Source organism: Pituophis catenifer, unplaced genomic scaffold (genome assembly GCF_029215685.1).
Source record: "Pituophis catenifer annectens isolate HBS135680 unplaced genomic scaffold, rPitCat1.0.hap2 SCAF_8, whole genome shotgun sequence".
Taxonomy (NCBI): Eukaryota; Metazoa; Chordata; class Lepidosauria; order Squamata; family Colubridae; genus Pituophis; species Pituophis catenifer.
The window spans coordinates 2,615,863-2,636,696 of NW_027256888.1; the positions used below are offsets into that span (position 1 = coordinate 2,615,863).

Sequence of the window (20,834 nt, forward strand, 5' to 3'; positions counted from 1 at the left end):
ATTATCTTTCCGTTGATATATCATTTTATGGTACTACTCCAAAAAAAAAAAAAAGTGATTAGTTTGTTTTAGAAAATACACAATTTCCACAATTTTGGCCACTCGGCTCCCTAACGAAGCAGAGGAAAGTGAGGAGACATGGCTGCCTTTTTCTTTCTCTCTTTTCTTTCTCTCTTTTCTTTCTCTCTTGGGATAACTGAGTCAATATGCCAGCCCATGGGTTTGCAGGATAGGCAGTCCTGGACTTACAACTTTACAGAAGTCGTAAAATGAGACAAAACTCACACAAACGTCTCCCTTAGTGACAGAAATGTTGGGGTCCGCTACGTTCGTAAGTTGAGTCAAGGGGGGGGAAGCCAGGTTCACCTCCCAACTGGGTGACTAACTGGCCAGCTGTCGTGATTCACTTACCAACGGCAGCAGGGAAGTTCGTAAAAAGGGGCAAAACTCAGTTAGCAAAGACAAATTCAAACACCGAAGGCAAATTCTTTGTGTGTTCAATCACACTCGGCCAATAAAGAATTCTATTATCTATTTTTCCAAAGTCTCAACCTCTTTTTTTTGGATGTTCTTTTTTTCCTTTAGGACAAGTGAAGATTCGGATTCGATAGCCCGCAAAAATGTAATTCTGGAGAGGTTTTCTGGCCCGACCAAATCCCAGCATGTACAGACCAGGAGAGAAGCCGAAACGGCGGCTGCGCGCTCACAGCTCCAGCATCCGAAATGTCGAAATTGCCCGAGGGAGAGCGGGATATGGTTTTACTCTTTCTGGCCAAGCTCCCTGCGTGCTGAATTCTGTTTTAAAAGGAAGCCCTGCAGATTACGTGGGGCTGAAGGCAGGGGATAAAATCTTTGCCATCAACGAAATTAACGTGAAATGGGCCTCCCACGAAGACGTAGTGAAGCTGATCGGCAAATGCTCTGGGGTTTTGCACATGGTCATCGCCGAAGGCTACGGTCACGCGGAAGCTGGTTCCAGCGAGGACGAAGATGGTCTTCATGACGGGAAGGGGTGGCCAAAGACCAAGCTTGACCTGAAAGGCCCGGGGATAAACCGGGCGGTGAAAGTGGTCGAGGAAATGCAATCCGGCGAAATTTTCAACATGATCTTCGAAAATGCCAATATTTCTGCTGGCGATACGCAGGCACCAAAACCAAAAGAAAGGTCCGTTCACGAGGGGGCCAAGTTGGAAATAGAACCTCCTCCCGAGAGCGATCAACCCCTCGCGCCGTACAACGAGGAGCGGCCCCAGGTCTTGAACCACGACTCGGTTTTTCGAGGTGGACCAGAGGACCCGGAATGCTGCGGAATCGACGCGAGCATTTTAAACGTTGCCATGGTGGTGGGCTACCTGGGATCCATCGAACTTCCTTCTTCCAGCTCAAATCTGGAGTACGACAGCTTGCAGGCCATCCGTGGCTGCATACGCCGCCTTCGGGCCGAGCAAAGGATCCATTCGTTGGTGGCCATGCAGATCATGCACGACGCCATTCAGCTGCGCACGAACCCGTCTGCCGTGATTGCCACCTACCCGGCCGAGAAACTGGCCTTCAGCGCACTCTGTCCCGACGACAAAAGGTTTTTTGGACTGGTTACCATGCAGAGCGTTGAGGAGGCGAGCTTAGCTCCGGAGGACGAAGCGGTCTTGAGGACATCCTGTCACGTCTTTATGGTGGATCCGGAGCTCTTCAGTCATAAAATTCATCAGGGTATCGCCCGACGGTTCGGATTGGAATGCACAGCCGATCCGGACACTGACGGTTGCCTCGAGTTTCCCTTGTCGTCTCTCCCGGTCCTTCAGTTCGTCTCCGTCCTGTACAGGGACATGGGGGATTTCATCGAGGGGGTGAGGGCCAGGGCCTTCCTGGATGGAGAAGCGGATGCCCAGCGGAACAACAGCATGAGCAGCAACAGCGACAGCGGGATCGGAAACGTCAACCAGGAGGAAAAAAGTCGGGTTTTAGTCGTTGATTTGGGAAGCAACTCCAACAAACACACTCTTGGCAATCTACAGGGCAGTCCAATAAACAGAGCTCAAAATTCCCACTGGAGTTTTGGTCCCGAACAAGAAAACGTCGGATTGGGGCCCTCGTTCCAGAACGACAAATCTCAAAACCTAAGTAAATTTCTGGCATCTTCGGCTCACGTTGACGTTCCGGGCGCTTCGTCTAAAACCTCAGGGCCCCCGGGTCAGAAGAACCCGGGGGACCATCAGAGGTGGTTGCCCGCTCACGTCCTGAAGGACTGGCAGCACGGATGCCTGAGCGACCAAGAGTCGTACACGGATTCTACCGACGGCTGGTCAAGCGTCAACTGCGGGACGCTCCCGCCTCCCATGAGTAAAATCCCGGCGGACAGATACAAGGTCAGCGGCAGCTTTGGTCAGCCTCATCTCCTGTCCCCAAAGAAAGAAGTGGCGGAGACAGAATTTCAGAGGGAGGATCGCTTGGATTCTCGACACGGCTTCAGATCACCCAAAGAAGACAGGAAGGTACGTCTCTTCTTGAAATACGCGTAGTCCTTGACTTACAGACAGTGCATTTAGTGTCTGTTCTCTAACACAAATGTGCTTTTTCTATTTCCTGCAATAAGGGATATGTGTGTGTGTGTGTGTGTGTGTTAATAATGCAGGTAGGCCTGCGTTACAACAATTCATTTAGTGTCTGTTCAGTAACACGAATGTGATTTACTTTATTTCCTGCAATAGGAGACTCTTTTTATATACCGTATTTTTCAGACTATAAGGCGCACCTACATTTAGAAGAGGATAACAACAACAAAAAAGTTTTTGGCCTCCATGCACCCCATATGCGGGCCTTTTTTTCAGGCCCGTTTTCAGGGCTCTTTTCAGCCTGTTTTCAAAGCTATTTTTGGCCTGTTTTGAGGCTTTTCCAGCCCATTTTCAAGGCTTTTCCAGCCCGTTTTCGAGGCTTTTTTCAGCCCATTTTCAAGGCTTTTGTTGACCCATTTTTTTGGCTCTTTGGCCCGTTTTGAGGCTTTTATCAGCCCATTTTTGAGGCTTTTTATGGCCTGTGTCTGAGGCTTTTTGGGCCTGTTTTTGAGGCTTTTTTCAGCCCATTTTTGAGGCTTTTTATGGCCTGTTTTTGTGGCTTTTTTGGCCTGTTTTGAGGCTTTTTTCAACCCATTTTTGAGGCTTTTCCAGCCCGTTTTTGAGGCTTTTTTCAGCCCGTTTTCAAGGCTTTTGTTGACCCATTTTTTTGGCTCTTTGGCCCGTTTTGAGGCTTTTTTCAGCCCATTTTTGAGGCTTTTTATGGCCTGTGTGTTTGAGGCTTTTTTGGCCTGTTTTGGGGGCTTTTTTCAGCCCATTTTTGAGGCTTTTTATGGCCTGTTTTTGTGGCTTTTTGGGCCCTTTTTGAGGCTTTTTGGGCCCCTTTTTTGAGGCTTTTTATGGCTTATTTCTGAGGCTTTTTGGCCCCTTTTTTGAGGCTTTTTTGGGCCTGTTTTTGAAGCTTTTTGTGGCCCATTTTCGAGGCTTTTTTGACCCATTTTCGAGGCTTTTTGGCCCGTTTCGTGGGCAGGGCTTCGCCAATATTTGGTCTATAAGACGGGCAGACATTTTCACCCTCTTTTGGGAGACAAAAAAGTGCATCTTCTAATCTGAAAAATACATACATATATATACACACACTCACACATATTGCTTAGAAAGGGTGTAAAGCACTGTGAAGTAGTATATAAGTCTAAATGCTACCACTATTGTCCGTCTTTCCTTCCTTCCTTCCCTCCTTCCTTCCTTCCTTTTATCTACTTTCAGCTATACAATTTGGGATGAACATCCTTTGAATGGTGTGAGAGTAGGAATGGATTTCCAGAAGGAAAATTGCAGACGACAGGAACCATTTACACTAGTCAGGTGACCCTGAGGACACAGACAAGCCTCCATGTGGCCTCAATAATGGAAGTAATGTGAAGGATGTAGGAATAGTACAGGGTCAGTTATATGAACACTGAAGGACCCTCTTTATTCACATTATTATGAGAAAGAAATGTGCTTGTTTAGAGATTACACTAAGTCAGCTAAATTCCATTCTTGGTAATATATATCTTCTGAGGGGCCTAGCTGTCAAGGATGCAAGGACATCCATATGAAACAAAAGTTACTTATTATCCAAAGCAGCCATGAATCTACACATCAGCAATCACAGAATTGAGGAAGGTTGTTTAACTAAGATAATCTTACGAACTAGAAAATAATGTAGGAATTTAGTAATTTAGAAAGTATCAATTATCATGTGACAAATGTATATTATCCGTATATGGGAAACTGCTGTGCTCACAAAATCCTTTGTCTTGGATATGTATAAAAGCAGTTGTATCAGAGCTCTTCTTGGTTCAGAATTGCAGATACAAAATCTGATTCTAAAACTGCGCAATAAAGTGTCTCTGGCTGACCCAGGAATGTTGTTTGGTCTCATCATTCCATAACAGAAGGAATATCAATCCTTCCATTCCCCACCATCCAGTCAGAGCTGGAAAAGCTTCTTGGATGAGAAGCGAAACGCCTTCAAAAGAAAAAACAAGAAAGTCCAGTTGCCTCTTGGAAAAAAAACAACACTTTTGGGACAATTTGTTCCTTACCAAATGTACAGGCCTAAATCTGGATCCACCCCAATGGCGTGCTCAGAGTTGCAGAGTGGAGGCGGCATAATGGCGAGCATGAACTTTCTGCCGGGACGTCGGAGGGCTGCTATTTCAAGCATTTTACCATTTCAGAAAATGTGTTTTCCCCCCGTCTCTCTCAAATTCACAGCACCCCGTAATAAGGACGTTTTTAGATTCTATTGTTTAAAAATAGAACGCAACCCTGCAATTAAGAAAATTTACATTGCTGGTGTAATCCAACGCTAAACAAATCCCAGCTGCCGCTAATTTTGCTCGACAAAGAACTTGAAACCTTGCAAATGGAAACAAAGATCGGCCAATATAATTACACAACAAAAAAGAACTTGATGTAGGGTTATGCAGTTGTGTTAGCGTTGTTCGTGCATCAGCAAGTATCTCTGGACTACCGTATTTTTTGGACTATAAGACGCACTTTTTTGTCTCCAAAAAGGGGGTGAAAATGTCTGTGCGTTTTATAGACCGAATATTGCCGAATCCCCACCTACCCACCGGCCATTTCTTGGCCTCTGTACGCCCCATTTTCAGGCCTTTTTCGACCTTTTTCAGGTCTTTTTTTGGCCCGTTTTGGGGGCTTTTTTGGCCCGTTTTTGAGGCTTTTTGCAGGCCGTTTTCAAGGCTTTTGGGGGCCTGTTTTGGGGGCTTTTTTCGACCCGTATTTGAGGATTTTTTCAGCCCCTTTTCAAGGATTTTTTTGGGACTGTTTTCAAGGATTTTTCCGGACTGTTTTCCAAGGCTTTTTTCTGCCCATTTTCAAGGTTTTCTTCGGCCTGTTTTGGGGGCTTTTTTTGGTCCATTTTTGAGGCTTTTTTCGGCCTGTTTTCAAGGCTTTTTTCAGCCCGTTCAAAAAAGGCTGGAAAAGGCCCAAAAAAAGGCCCAAAAAGAGGGAGACCAAAAATCTTTTTTTGTTGCTTTCCTCTTCTAAATTTAGAAGAGGAAATCTTATAGTCTTATAGTCTTACAGTTTTCGGACATCTTATAGTCCGAAAAATATAGTATTTCATCAAATATCAGCTCCTCCTAATGAATTGGAATGAGGGATCTCTTGAGGTGAACGTGAGTGCAAGAAACGATTATTTTATCGAGTGCCTACCAAGTGCTAGAGCTAATCATCATCATCTTCTTTTAACGACCCCATAATCCCTTGCGGGGGGTGGAGTCTGGGTAACTGAACGGAGCTCACAGAATGTTTTACTGGCCGGATGCCCTTCCTGTCACCAGTGCGGAGTTTTGTTCAGCAGATACATTCTCATCGTGGCCAGAGAGAGAAATATCTGCCTCTACTAGGATCAAACTCACAGCCTCCTGATTGTGAGGCGAGAGCTCTACCTCTAGGCCACCGCACCGCTCCAAGTGCTAGAGCTAATATTCTTCCAAAATAAATAGCCGAAAGTGATCCATCAGTCACTGGACAATACAGGTAGTCCTCGACGTACAACCACAGGAGCAAGCCCAAAATTTCTGTTGTTAAGTGAGATGTTTGCGAGGTGCTTTTTCAGGAGGCAACTGGACTTTCTTGTTTTCTCTGAAGACATTTCACTTCTCATCCAAGAAGCTTCTTCAGCTCAGACAGGATAGTGGGGAATGGAAGGATTTATTGCAGTGTTTCCCAACCTTGGAAGCTTGAAGATGGGTGGACTTCAACTCCCAGAATCCCCCACCCAGCGCTGCTTGTGAGAAGGTCGCAAAAAAGGGAATCACATGATCCCAGGATACTGCAACGGTCGTAAGTATGAGCCATTTTGCCAAGCATCTAAATTTTGATCCCATGATCATGGGGCAGCTGCAAAGGTCGCAAGTGTGAAAAACGGTCATACAGCGAGTCCCTTTTTTTCCAGGGCCGTTGCAACTTTGAACGGTCAGTAAATGGACTGCTGTAAGTCAAGGACTGTCTGTCCAAACTTATGATCCTGAAGTCATCCCATTGAAGAGGAGAGCATGTCCTCCTTGTTTTTGATGGACGTTACAACACGGCAGAAGATGGAGGCATCAAATAGGGCCACTTTAATGCCCCCTGACACCACCACATCATCTGAGTTGCTTCGATGCGCTCAGAAACATCAAGGATGGAGGCTACCAAGTATTATCCTGAAGGTCATCTTGACCTACCTTTGGCTGTCTTGGCTGCGGCTCATGGGAGTTGGAATCCAAAACTCAGCAAGATACATGGTAGAATGACAGTAGTGGCCAAAATTGTGGAAACCTTTTGGGAAAAGTGTATTTTCTAAAACTAACTAATAACACCATTTCTTGGGGGGGGGAGTAGTACCATAAAATTAAAAGGGACGCGGTGATTCAGCGGCTAAGATGCTGAGCTTGTCGATCGAAAGGTTGGCAGTTCAGCGGTTCAAATCCCTCGTGCCGCGTAACGGGGTGAGCTCCCGTGACTTGTCCCAGCTTCTGCCAACCTAGCAGTTCGAAAGCAGGTAAAAAATGCAAGTAGAAAAATAGGGACCACCTTTGGTGGGAAGGAAATAGCGTTCCATGTGCCTTTGGCGTTGAGTCATGCTGGCCACAGGACCACAGAGACATCTTCGGACAGCGCTGGCTCTTCGGCTTTGAAACGGAGATGAGCACCGCCCCCTAGAGTCGGGAACGACTAGCACATATGTGCGAGGGAACCTTTACCTTTATCTTTACCATAAAATTATATATCAATGGAAAGTTAATTTAATCAAGAATGTATTGCAATAACTTTTATGAAGGATTTGCTATTAGAATAGCAGTTACGGTATAAAGAAAAAAAGTGAAACACGTAGGGAAAAAAAAGAGATATACAAAAATTATCATCGTGTCAGTTAATACTTCGTTGGGTAACCTTTAGCATGAATGATGGCCTTACAACGTCTTCCCATGGAGTGAACCAAGTCTTTGAGTTCTGCAGCTGTTATAATGTGAAACCAAGATTGAATGATGGCTTCTATTAACTGGGTTTTATCACAAGTTCTGACTAACAAGTTCCTTTAGTCGTCTCCATAGATTTCCAATTGGGTTAAGAAGGTTTGGGCTATTTCCAGGCCGTTCCAGCAGTGGAATAGGATTCTCTTGAAACTACCCCAAAAAAGTGGTGTTATTAGCCATCAAACCTCCGAAATACACTTTTCCCAAAAGGGTTTCCACAATTTTAGCCACTGCTGTAGCATGCAAAAGTTAATGCTGGGTAGGTCATGAAACATCTGCAGCTCAGAGGGCACCAAGAACCCCACAGTTCAACCCTGAGGTACGAATATTCTCTTTTGTCGCTCCCAGTTAACGTCCAAACCGTTGAAATTCCACCCACCGACTTACCACGGTTTATTTAGTGACAGTTCAAAGTTACAAACGGCACCGAAAAAACCGTTTTCCACAATTACGGCCTTCGCAGTATCCCCATGATCACGTGATCCACATTCAGAAGCTCGGCAACTGGCTCATATTTAGGACCATCGCTGGGTTCCCAAGATCACGTGGATCTCCTTTTGCGACCTTCTGACTAGCGAAGTCAATAGGGAAACCAGATTTGCTTAACATCCGGGTTACTAATTTATCAACTGCCGTCGGTGGGATTCAACCGGTTCGGGCCAATTCGGGTGAACCCGATAGTTAAACTGCCCCTTCCAGGAGTCCCCATGTGCCGCATTTTGGCTCCCAGGTAAGTGCAGGGAGGCCTCCTAGGCCCAAAACGGGGTGTGGGGTGGAGGCACGGCTCCCTTGCGGCCCATTTTCACTCCCAGGAGGCTGCAGGGAGGCCTACTAGGCCCAAAATGGGGAGGGGGGGCAGCATGTCCCCCCCACAGGCTGTTTCTGCTCCCAGGGGGGTGCAGGAAGCCAAATGCTGCCTGTCACACCCCCTGGCCACGCCCACTATGGCCACGCCCACCTAAACGATCATTAGGGCAGAGAACCAGTTGTTAAGTTATTTGAATCCTACCATTGATCCGCAGTGATTCACTTAGCAACAAGAAAGGTCGTAAAATCGGGGAAAACTGGCTTTAACGAATGCTTCTGGTACCCCCAACACTTTTGTCTTTCTTCTCCTGTGTGCGTCGGGAACGGGTTTTAAAATAACGCTTCATAAAAATCTGCTTTCAAGGAAGTACCAGGGGAAACAGATCACGAAGAACGCAGGCGGAAACCTACATTCAATGTCTTGTTTTTGTGGCTGATTTAGGGCGCAAAATTCGGACCCGCTTTCGGATTGGTTCAACTCTTCCATCACTCCTCTTCGGCTCGGCGATCGTTTGGGCGCTCCAAGAGATTCAGCGTTACCCGCTCGCTCGAGGATCTTGAGGTAACTTTCATGATTTCGGAGCGAAAGCGGTCCGTGCACAGTTCATTTTGATGCAGGAAAATTAAGCACAAATGTACTTCTGGATACTCTGCCTTGAAGTCACTTTACGCTTCCCCGCTTCCTCGTTTTTGAGTCTTGCATTCTGCTTTTCTTAGCAACGTTTAGCACTCGTAACTGCAAAGATTTTCATACGGAGAGGTTGGTTGGTTGATTTAGACTTTGGGGATGGTTGTGCGATTACTGAGTGGTGTAGTGGCCTAGAGGTGGAGCTTTCGTCTGACAATCAGGAGGCTGTGAGTTCAATCCTAGGTAGAGGCAGATATTTCTGTCTCTGGGCACGATGAGAATATATTTGCTGAATGTAACTCCTCATTGACAACAGGAAGGGCATCCGGTCAGTAAACACTCGGCTCCATTCAATTACTCAGACTCCACCCCGCAAAAGATTATGGGATCATTAAAAGATTATGATGATGGTTGTTGTATGATCACTGAGGGCATAATAAAACTTTGAGGTCCCTTCCTTCACATAGAATAGCTCCTGAGGTAGCCTAGCATCGGTTGTGCCAATGCATAACCCCACACCTGTGGCCCTGGACCAGAGGTAGCTGCCGTAGCCCAGATGCTGGCCCCCTATACTTCTAGACCAAGGGTATCCAATCTTGGCAAGTTTAAGACTTCTGATTCTTCTGATTATGATTTAAGACTTCTCATTATGATTCTTGATGAACGTATCTTTTCTTTTTCTTTTCTTTTCTTTTCAAGACCTCGGCGCCTTCCGCCGTGCCCTTAAAACTTTCTTTTTCCAGCAAGCTGGGCTGGCTTAACATAACATTTTTTTCAAAACATTTTTAACTGGTTTGTCATTTTAAACTGGGGCCAAATTAATATATATCCTTTTAATTGTTTTTAATGTTTGTATTGTATGTTTTTAGCTGGCTGTACACCGCCCTGAGTCCCTCGGGAGAAGGTGCGGTATATAAATTCGAAATAAAATAAATTAAAAAAAAATAAAATAAAATGTACACTGAGAGCGTAGGCACCAAGACAAATTCCTTGTGTGTCCAATCACACTTGGCCAATAATGAATTCTATTCTATTCAGCCAACACAGTCCTAGGCTGCATTAACAGAGGGATAGAATCAAGATCACGCGAAGTGTTAATACCACTTTATAAGGCCTTGGTAAGGCCACACTTGGAATCCTGCATCCAGTTTTGGTCCCCACAATGTTAAAAAAGATGTGGAGACTCTAGAAAGAGTGCAGAGAAGAGCAACAAAGAGGATTAGGGGACTGGAGGCTAAAACACATACAACGAACGGTTGTTAGAATTGGGTATGTCTAGTTTTAATGAAAAGAAGGATTAGGGGTGACATGATAGCAGTGTTTCGATATCTCAGGGGCTGCCACAAAGAAGGGGGAGTCAAGCTATTCTCCAAAGCACCAGAAGGCAGGACAAGAAGCAACGGATGGAAACTCATCAAGGAGAGAAGCAACTTAGAACTAAGGAGGAATTTCCTGACAGTGAGAACAATTCATCAGTGGAACAACTTGCCTCCAGAAATTGTGAATGCTCCAACACTGGAAGTTTTTAAGAAGAGACTGGACAACCATTTGTCTGAAGTGGTGTAGGGTTTTCTGCCTAAGCAGGGGGTTGGACTAGAAGACCTCCAAGGTCCCTTCCAACTCTGTTATTCTGTTCAGTTCCGTTCTGTGCTTAAGATCAGATAGTCCTGACTTTGAAGCTTTGCAGTGGATCTGGTCGCATCCAGATGATCCTGGGATCGAGCCAAGAAGGCTTCCATCTGCTCCCTCATATTTTTCCGCATCTGGATCAACCTAATAACAGCAGCCATTTATTTATTTATTTGGCTTCTTATTGCTGGATTCCGAGGAAACAATGCAGTGGAATATTAACTGCACTGTGGGAGGTATTTTTACTGCAGGTGTCCTAAACCCCGGAAACATCTGCATTTAAAAACAGATTTCAGAGCGTAAGCTGAAAAATAAATCCAGAACCAAGTTCCGATCAATCTTGGTTTGCTTCAGTCCATGGATAAGTGGGTGAGCCCTTTTGAGCAACAAAAAAGATTAGAAGCAAAGATATTTTTCTGACATTTGTTAAGTGAGTGTTGGCCCCATTTTACCATCTCTCTAGACACCGTAGTTCAAAGGTAAAGGTAAAGGTTTCCCTCGCACATACGTGCTAGTCGTTCCTGACTCTAGGGGGCAGTGCTCCTCTCCGTTTCAAAGCCGAAGAGCCAGCGCTGTCCGAAGACGTCTCCGTGGTCATGTGGCCGGCATGACTCAACGCCAAAGGTGCACGGAACGCTGTTACCTTCCCACCAAAGGTGGTCCCTATTTTTCTACTTGCATTTTTCACGTGCTTTCGAACTGCTCGGTTGGCAGAAGCTAGGACAAGTCACGGGAGCTCACTCCGGTTACGCGGCACTCGGGATTCGAACTGCTGAACTGCCGACCTTCCGATTGACAAGCTCAGCGTCTTAGCCAGTGAGCCCCCACGTCCCTCCATTAATTAATTAATTAATTAGCTGGATGTCGTTGTTGAGTTAGAAAAACGGATGTAAAGTGAATCCCATCGATTTTTGCTCGTCAGTAGGTGGCCAAACGGGGATCGCACGACCCCGGGATGCTGCCATAATTACGAGGCCTGTTGCATTTGGATCGCGCGGACCGCGGGGGGATGTTGCGACAGTCTTAAAGGCGAAACGAGGTCGTAAAAATCACTTTTCTCGGTGATGTTGTAACTTTGGACGGTCACTAAAGGGACCGTTGCATGTCGAGGACCGGCTGCTCTTTTAATTGGTTCTATGGAACGTTCTTTTCAAGCTTTCGGCGCCCGCTGGTTTCAAAAGAGAGGGTGTGGTACCCTTTTTTTTTTTGTGGGAATCCTGTTCTGCAGGAGAGGAGAAGACCTCGTAAACTTTAACGGAGCGAAGAAACGAGCGAGCAGTCAATGGGAGCAAGCTGCAGATCCGACTGGCGTATGATTATAATCTTCTGCGAACATGCAGCTACATGCCAACAAGCAACAAGCTTTTACAGGATCGTTTGAATTCGGAGCTAAAGATTCAACTTGCCTAAAGGAAGACTTGAACTAACCCCCCCCCCCCCACAAAAACCCCAAAACTCCAGGCGAAATCTCGTACGGCTAATCCGCTCGTATGCTGTCTCGGTCGACAGCTCAATTGCTATGCAGGGATTGTCACAACAGGAATTTAAAAACCTTTGAGTTTGGGCTGCCGCTACTCCACATTGTAGCACAGGGGAAGAAGCCTACGTTGAACCTGGGTGGGTCCCCACTGGGTGGGGGTGGGGGGAGAAAGGAGGGAAGGAAGGAAGGATGGAAGGAAGGACATACACTTCACACTCCCAGTTGTGACTGCGAGGAAGGAGAAGGGGGAGCATGTCTCAGCGACCAGCCCGAGAATTTTACTTAAATGAAAGATAATTCCCTGCAGTCTCTCCGTTCATGGATAAAATTTGCAAAGCCGGTCACGTAAGTTTTACTTTTCTAAAAAAAAAGGGGGGGTGGAGAATAGTCAATATTGGGTTTTACGGGGGGAAAAATTCTGTCTTTATTCTGCAGATTGGTTATTTTTTTTTCCTATTGGTTATTTGACGATGTCAACGAACAATACAATCATTTCCTAGTATTTCTAACGCTAAATGGCGACTTTCCTGTGTAAGCTTCCCTAAGCCATTTAAAATATTTATTATTATTATTATTATTATTATTATTATTATTATTATTATTATTATTATTATTATTATTATTGCCTAGATGTTTTCTTAGCTCTTTTTTTTTTGTCATTCAACCCTTTTTGTTGGCTCATTCAACATTTTAATCCTCTCGAGTGTTTCTTTGCTGTAGGTATTGTGTTTATGGAATCGAGCGGAAGAAAATATTTCAAAGGATCGGGGTGGGATATTGAAAAGGTCGGGCAGATTGATGGCAGAAAGAAGGTTAAAACACTGGGATTGATTCTTTCTTAGGCTGTTTTTATCCTTGTTTGGGGGGAAAAATGTTTTTGGAGGTGCCCTCTGGGTTGAGAAGGAAGCCACATAAAACTCAACAGGGCTTCTGTCTGCGTAGCCTTGTTATGGATTTTCCGCGGGGATCTCACCTGGTTTGTCAATTTAATATCCGATACCCAGACATTTATAGCTTTCCTCTCCAAATGTTTTAATCTCTATTCGTTGTCTGACATTAGCTATGGAGGCTACAGTAGTGGCCAAAATTGTGGAAACCTTTTGGGGGGAAAAATGTATTTTCTAAAACTAGCTAATAACACCACCTTTTTTGGGGGGGGGAGTAGTACCATAAAATGATATATCAATGGAAAGATAATTTAATCAAGAATGTCATGCAATAACTTTTATGAAGGATTTGCTATTAGAATAGCAGTGAGAGTATAAAGAAGAAAAGGGAAACACGTAGAAAAAACGAGATATACAAAAATGATCACCAAAGAAAAAACGAGATATACAAAAATGATCACCATGTCAGTGAATACTTCGTTGGGTAACCTTTAGCATGAATGACGTCTTCCCATGGAGTGAACCAAGTCTTTTAGCTCTGCGGCTGTTATCATGGGAAACCAAGATTGAATGATGGCTTCTATTAACTGGGTTTTATCGCAAGTTCTGACTAACAAGTTTCTTTAGTCGGCTCCATAGATTTTCAATTGGATGAAGGTTTGGGTTATTCCCAGGCCTTTCCATTCCAGCAGTGGAATAGGATTATCTTGAAACTCCCCCCAAAAGGGGTGCTATTAGACATCAAATCTCAAAAATACACTTTTCCCAAAAGGTTTCCACAATTTTGGCCACTACTGTATGTATTTCTTCTCGGTAGGAATAGCTACTGGCAAGGAACGATTAGATAATGAGTTAAAAAGTGAACGAAACTTGATCCGACATTATAGTGAACAATCCTCAAGTACAAGTAGTCCTTGAGTTACAACAATTCGTTTAGCGACCATTCAAAGTTATGACGGCGCTGAAAAAAATCACTTACAGCTGTTTTTTTCACACTTACGACTGTTGTGGTATCCCCACGGTTCCCTGATCTGAATTCAGACTCTCAGCATCTGGTTCATAGTTACGACGGTCGTGGCATCCCAGCGCGGGTCCCACGATCCCCTTTTTTGCGACCCCTCCTGACGAGCAAAGCCGACGGGGAAAAAAAACCCCAGATTTGCTGAACAACTATCTGTTGTTACCGACTTTAACGTCGCCACGATTCTCCTGACGAGAGCGGCAAGGAAGGCCGCAATACGGGGCTAAACTCACTTGACCGGTGTTTCACTTAAGCGGCGTAAATTTGGGGCACCACTGTGGTCGTAAGTCGAGGACCCCCTGCCCATGCAGCCAGCAAATTTCGTTCGTGTGCATCTTCCTGGAATTACGATCTCCATTCATATGAATGGGTGTGTAGATCAGGGGTCTCCATCTTTTGTTAACTTTAAACCTGGAGGACTACATCTCCCAGAATTCCCCTGGGTGTGGAATTCTGGGAGTTGTAGTCCGCCAGGCTTAAAGTTGCCCAGGTTGGAGACCCCTGGATTAGATGACAGACAGAGAAATTTCCAGCAGGGTCTTACACCGGGTGGGGAGGGGGCAGGTGGATTTTAACAAAAGCTTGCCCTGGTGGCTCACCTGCCTCTCCACCCCCCCCCCCACCCCCGGCCTGCAGTTGGGTTGAGGGACCCCATCTTCAATTTTTAGCTGCTTCAAGGATATTTTTGCTTCTGAGTTGAATAAGCCCCCCTCCTCCCTACGAAAGTTACAAAAAATACTCTAATAGGGGGAGAAAAAAACAGGCCGAGCTGGATACACAGAGAGAGAGAGAGAGAGAGAGAGAGAGAGAGAGAGAGAGAGGAGAGAGAAAGAGAGAGAGAGAGAGAGAGGGAGGGAGAGGGAGAGAGGTCAACAAGGCAAAAATTGGGAGTGAAAAGTTAAAGTAACGCGTTGAAAGTTCGAAGAAGGGGGGGGAAAATCAGCTAGTTTAAGTAGGTTGGAGTCAGAGATGGGAAGGCTGACGGCTGCGTCACGCCGTCCTGAAAAAAAAAAAACGACAAAAAACAAACCATTTAGAATTCTTTGTGTGAATTAGACACACACAAGGAATTTGTCTCCATTGCATAAGCCCTTGGTGCACGTAAACGCTATAAATCAGTGATGGTGAACCTTTTCGGCACCGAACGCCCAAACCGGGACGCGCGAGTGTACGCACGAGCCAGAGTCCCGGAATCTCGGAGGCCACCTGGTCTTCGCGCACGCCAGAGTCCGGAAACTGACCAGCTGACCGGAAACCAAAAGAGCAGCTGGCGATGGTGCACATGCCCCCAGAGAGGGCTCTGGGTGCAACGTCTGGCACGTGTGCCGTAGCTTCGCCATCATAGCGATAAGTGATAAATCCTGATTATGGTCATCATAAAAACACATTCATCGTATGTCATAAAGTACAATCCTTCGTGATGGTCAGAGGATACGAAATAAGTAATCAACGTTGCTTATCAATGTTTATCCCCCTCCTTCCGACCCTTGGCAACCGGTTCCTATTTATGACGGTCGCAGGTGTCCTGGGGAAGTCACGTGATCCCACTTTTGCGACCACGGGGACGGATGCCTAACTTGACAAGTCCAAGGATTCCCTTAACGACAGGGCGAATGTCACTTCACCGGTGTTTCACTTAGCAACGTAAATCCGGGGGCTCAATTGTGGTCCTAAACCGAGGTCATAAGTCGAGGACTGGATTTACTGCGATGCCTGAATTGTCCAATAAAAAAATCAGATTGAAAGGCACCTGCTGATGGGACTCCCTTCCGAAGGGGCTCTGCTCAGGGAACAGGGGTGGGTGGGCTTAGAGTTCTCCCAGGGTGGGAAGCAAAGGGTCCCTCAAAAGCAAAAAAATCCTTTTGGCCACCTGGATCTTCTGGAATAAGCTGCTCCTGAGAAATAAAGTATTATATAGGACAGTGATGGCTAACCTTTTTGCCATCGCGTGCCAAAAGCAGGGGTCATACGTGCGTGACCCCCCCTGCACGACCCCCGCTTTTGGCACGCAATGACCTGGTGGGCCTGTTTTTCACCCTCCCCAGGCTCCAGAGGCTTCCTTGGAGCCTGGGGAGGACGAAAGCTGCCTTCCCCACCCACCTGGCGGCCACCCGGAGGCCGGAAACGGCTTGTTTCCCGACTCCCGATGGGACTGGAAGGCCCGAAAATCAGCTGGCCAGCGCACGCATGCGCGCTGGAGCTGAGCTAGGGCAATGCTCGCGTGGCCACAGATATGGCTCCGCGTGCCATCTGTGGCACGCGTGCCATAGGTTCGCCATCACGGATATAGGACATGCTGTCTCCCGAAATCAACTTTATTCATTCCAAACTTTGTTTTCACTGGGAACATTTTGTTCTCAGTAACGGACCGAATCAAATCCAACCGAATGGGCTGATGATGGCTTGAAGGTTGGATCGAAGGGGTGGATAAAGAAATCTGGCTGAGAACTTTGCATTTTCCAGTTTTTGCATTCACGACTGATCATTTCTCTCTCTCTCTCTCTCTCTTCTTCCCTTCTCTCCCTGCAGTCTACAACCGTGTCTGATGGAGGTAAGCTAAATGCTTCTGTGTTTATGGACAGAACTGATATTTTTTAGGCACTTTTGACAATGGGTGATACTAGCACTCATGATGTTCCCTAGTTGAAACATCTGCAAAAAACAAGCAAGCTCAGAAAACACCAAGGACCCCACAGTCCTCCTTCCCATCCTCCTCCTCCTCCTCCTCCTCCTCCTCCTCCTCCTCCTCCTCCCTCCCTCCCTCCCTCCCTCCCTCCTTTCTGCAAATCTAGCACTGATGATGTTACCTAATTGGGTCATGAAACGTCAGCAAGAAAACAAGCCAGCTCAGAGAGCACCAAGGACCCCACAGTCCTCCCTGTGAAGTTTCCAAAAAATGCCCTAATTAATTCATGAGCCACCAGCCAAACTTCAAAAGAAATACAGTCATTTATTAGGAGCACCATTCCGGCAATATTCGGATGCAGTTAGAACTAATCCCACGTAGATTTAAGTTCCCCTATGACCCTTTCTCTCCCTCTCCTCCCTGGCCATGTCATAAATCACATTCTCCAATGAACCACTTCGGCTGGCTTGTGAAACCCAACACCCTCCTTCTGATTGCGGTCAAGAAGAATGTATGGAATGCAGCTTCAGTTAGGGAAATCAATCAGCTCTATCAGTTCTCCCTCCCTCCTGCTCACGGGAACTTGAAAGCTTTGCAAGTTGACATTCCCTCCCTTCCTTCACCTCCTCCTCCTCCTCCTCCTCCTCCTCCCTGCCAATCTAACTCCCTTCTAGCACTGATGATGTCCCCTAGCTGGGTCATGAAACATCTGCAAGAAAACAAGCAAGCTCAGAGAGCACCAAGGGACCCCTCATTTCAACCCTGATTTACAAATATTCTCCTTTGTTAATGATGCTTTTGCGCAAATTAACAACAAAAGTGTCTATTTACAGGTTAACTGTTAGGTCCAACATCCACCAAACTCATTCTCGATTTGAACCGGTTACTCATTCAAACATTGATGTTGTGGGAGGAGGGTGATGGAAGGAGGTGGCGTAGGTGGGACCCTTGAATTTGCGAGGGGAGGGTCAGGGGGGATCTGGGGCACCGGGGAGGGTGGGGGGAAGGGATGAATGGTAGGCAACTGGGAATTGTGGCTGTGCCTCATGGGAATGTGGACCCAGAGTCCGTACTAGCTCCATTGGGTGGATTCTGTTTGTTGCTGCTGAATACAATTCTTCATTGTATAAACAGAGGCACAGAACCAAAATCAGGTGAAGTATCAGTACCACTTTATAAGTCCTTAGCAAGGCCACACCTGGAATGCTGCCTCCAGTTTTGATCACCCCATTACCAAAAAAGACGTTGAGACTTTGGAAAAAGTGCAGAGAAAAATCACTGCGATGATTAAAGGCCTGGAGACGAAAACGAACAAAGAACGGTTGCAGGAATTGGGTTTGGTTAGTCTAGAGAAAAGAAGGACCAGGGGTGGGGGGGACATGATAGGAGTCTTCCAGTATTTGAGGGGCTGCCCCAAAGAGGAGAGGAGGGGGGGTCAATATACAGTATTTTCCAAAGCACCAGCAGAAAAGACTAAGAAACAACAGATGGAAACTAATCAAGGAGAGAAGCGACCTAGAACTCAGGAGAAACTTCCTAACAATGAGGACAATTAACCAGTGGAACCAAGATTGCACCAAGATTGCAAAGAGGTAAACAAAAAAAAAAAAGTTTTTATTTATTTTATTTTATTAAATTTCTATACCGCCCTTCTCCCGAAGGACTCAGGGCGGCGAACAGCCACAAGATAAAACACATAAATACAAAAATTTAAAATAAATTAAAAACGAATTAAATAATTTGGCTGGATTTAAAATACCCCATCATTTAAAAACAAATTAAAATTTACATTTAAAAAGGGGAGAAGATTTAGGCCAGGCCAGCTTGACGAAATAAAAAAGTCTTAAGCGTGCAATGGAAGGTGCGCAGATCCGGGATCCTCCGTATCACCAGGGGGAGCTCGTTCCAGATAGTAGGTGCCCCCACAGAGAAAGCTCTCCCCCTGGGGGCCGCCAGTCGACATTGTTTGGCCGACGGCACCCGGAGGAGCCCCTCTCTATGGGAGCGTACTGGCCAGTGGGAGGCTATTGGTGGTAGCAGGCGGTTTGCCCTCCGTGGTCCCCAGGATCACTCTGTATATACACCCCAGGACCACGGAGCCGTTTTTTGCAAAAACGGGACACGCAGAGGGCGTTTGTTGGCCGGCAGAGTGCTCCTGGGGACTGGGGAGGGCTAAAACGCCTGTGTTTTCCCAAAAACCTGACCCATTTTTGGTCTCCCAAACACCCCACGCGTCACGTTTTTGCACTCCCCGGCCCCAAGGAGCACTCTCCCAAACCCTCTGCGCATCCGTTTTTTGTGAAAAATGGGCCTATTTTTGGCAAAAACGAGACGCGCGGAGCGGGGTTTCGGGAGGCCAAAAATGGCTGTATTTGGTATATAAGACGCAACAACATTTCCATCAGGAGTGAAATGTAAGATGTGTTACTACCGGTTCTGTGGGCGTGGCTTGGTGGGGGGAGGGGTAATGTAACTGGATGGGCGTGGCCAACTTTTTTTAAAAAAAAAAACTTCAAAGCATTTTTTCTAATGCTTTGAAAAACCTCTGGCGATCAGGCAACTCAGCTGGGATTGTCAAAGAGGCTTTTTAAAAAATGCTTTGAAAAGCCTCTGACTATCAGGCAACTCAGCTGGGATCGTCAGAGACTTTTCAAAGCATTTTTTTTAACCACCTCTTCGGCCGAAGAGGTTGCAGAAAAAAATGCTTTTAAAAGCCTCTGACAATCCCAGCTGAGTTGCCTGATAGTCAGAGGCTTTTTTTTAACTTTTAAAAGCATTTTTTCTACAATTTTTTAAAATGCTTTTAAAAGCCTCTGACGATCCCAGCTGAGTTGCCTTATCATCAGAGGCTTTTTTTTTTCTTTTAAAACCATTTTTTCTACAACCTCTTCAGCCGAAGAGGTTGCAGAGAAAAATGTTTTGAAAAGCCTCTGAGGATCCCAGCTGAGCCGCGCAATCATCAGCGCCTTTTTTTTTTAACTTTTAAAAGCATTTTTTCGTCGGAAGAGGTTGTAGAAAAAATGCTTTGAAAAGTTAAAAAAAAAAAAGCCTCTGATGATCGTGCGACTCAGCTGAGCATAGTGAGGGGTGGCGCAGGGATTTTTGCTACCGGTTCTCCGAACCACCCGCTACCATCGCTACCGGATCGGGCGATCCGGTCCGAACTGGGAGCATTTCACTCCTGATTTCCACCCTCTTTTAGGGAGGGGGGAAAAGTGCGTCTTATACTCCGAAAAGTACGGTCATTTTCAAGTTTTAAACCGGACCCCATGCCTTCCTAATTTTCTTTAGGGAAGCAGGAAAGCCCAGAATTTATTTTATTTCACCAGGCGGGCCTGGCCTAATTCTCTCCCTCTTTTTAAACGATTTTAATAATTTTAATATCTTTTAATATTTTTAATACTCAAAAGTTTAAATTTGCTTTAAATTGATTGGGGTTTTAATTTGTCTGGGCCAAACTATTTAATTCGATTTTAATTCTGCTTTTTAAATTTTGCATATATGTATTTTATTGTTGGCTGTTCACCGCCCTGAGTCCTTCGGGAGTAGGGCGGTATATAAATCAAATAAAAGTAAAAGTAAAGTAAAGTAAGAATGAAGCTGTTTGTGTAGAAGGCAGGTGTGTGTGTGTGTGTGTATGTGTGTTGCATTTCGATTGGCCTCTCAGCTGTGGCCACTCGAGCTCTGCGTCTGTCCTTGTATTGCGCTGCAGGTTGAATAATTCATATCCCTTCAGCAACAGCCACGAAGGGCCTTTTTCATTCAATTATTGATGTCGCACCGGATTAGCTCTGAGTCAGGTGTACCAAGAGCATCCTTCAGGATGTGTTGGGGGGGTAGTGTGGGGGGAGGATGCCACTTGGAGGAAATGCTGTAAAATAAGAACTAAAGGGAGAGAGAGAGAAACAATGCTTGCTGATGCTGGTTTCACCACCAGCGGGAGGCCGATCGGGCCTTCTCCCTGGCTTCGGACCCTCTGCTGGGCATGGCCGCTGAAGGATGGCCTTCCCTGAGCGACTGGAAGTGTCTGCTGAAGTGGCACCACGCCAGGGGCTCCTACCAGCTTTACCCAGGTAATGCCTCGCGGATCATGACTGGCCGGTTCTTTTTTTAAGAGAGGAACAGAGTTGGAAGGGACCTTGGAGGTCATCTAGTCCAACCCCCTGCTCAGGCAGGAAACCCTCTGCCATTCCAGGCAAACGGAAGTCCTTGA

At 46.0% G+C, this 20,834-nt stretch overlaps 1 protein-coding gene across 1 annotated transcript in view; it reads left to right on the forward strand.

Annotated features, from left to right (window-relative positions):
- Positions 1–662: 662 nt before the first annotated feature.
- Positions 663–20,834, forward strand: part of RGS12 (regulator of G protein signaling 12) — a 55,110-nt gene continuing 34,938 nt past the window's right edge. The window contains exons 1-3 of the mRNA XM_070948141.1: positions 663–2,492; positions 8,793–8,912; positions 16,525–16,546. Coding sequence (XP_070804242.1) covers positions 663–2,492; positions 8,793–8,912; positions 16,525–16,546 — 1,972 coding nt within the window. The remainder of the gene's footprint in view (positions 2,493–8,792; positions 8,913–16,524; positions 16,547–20,834) is intronic.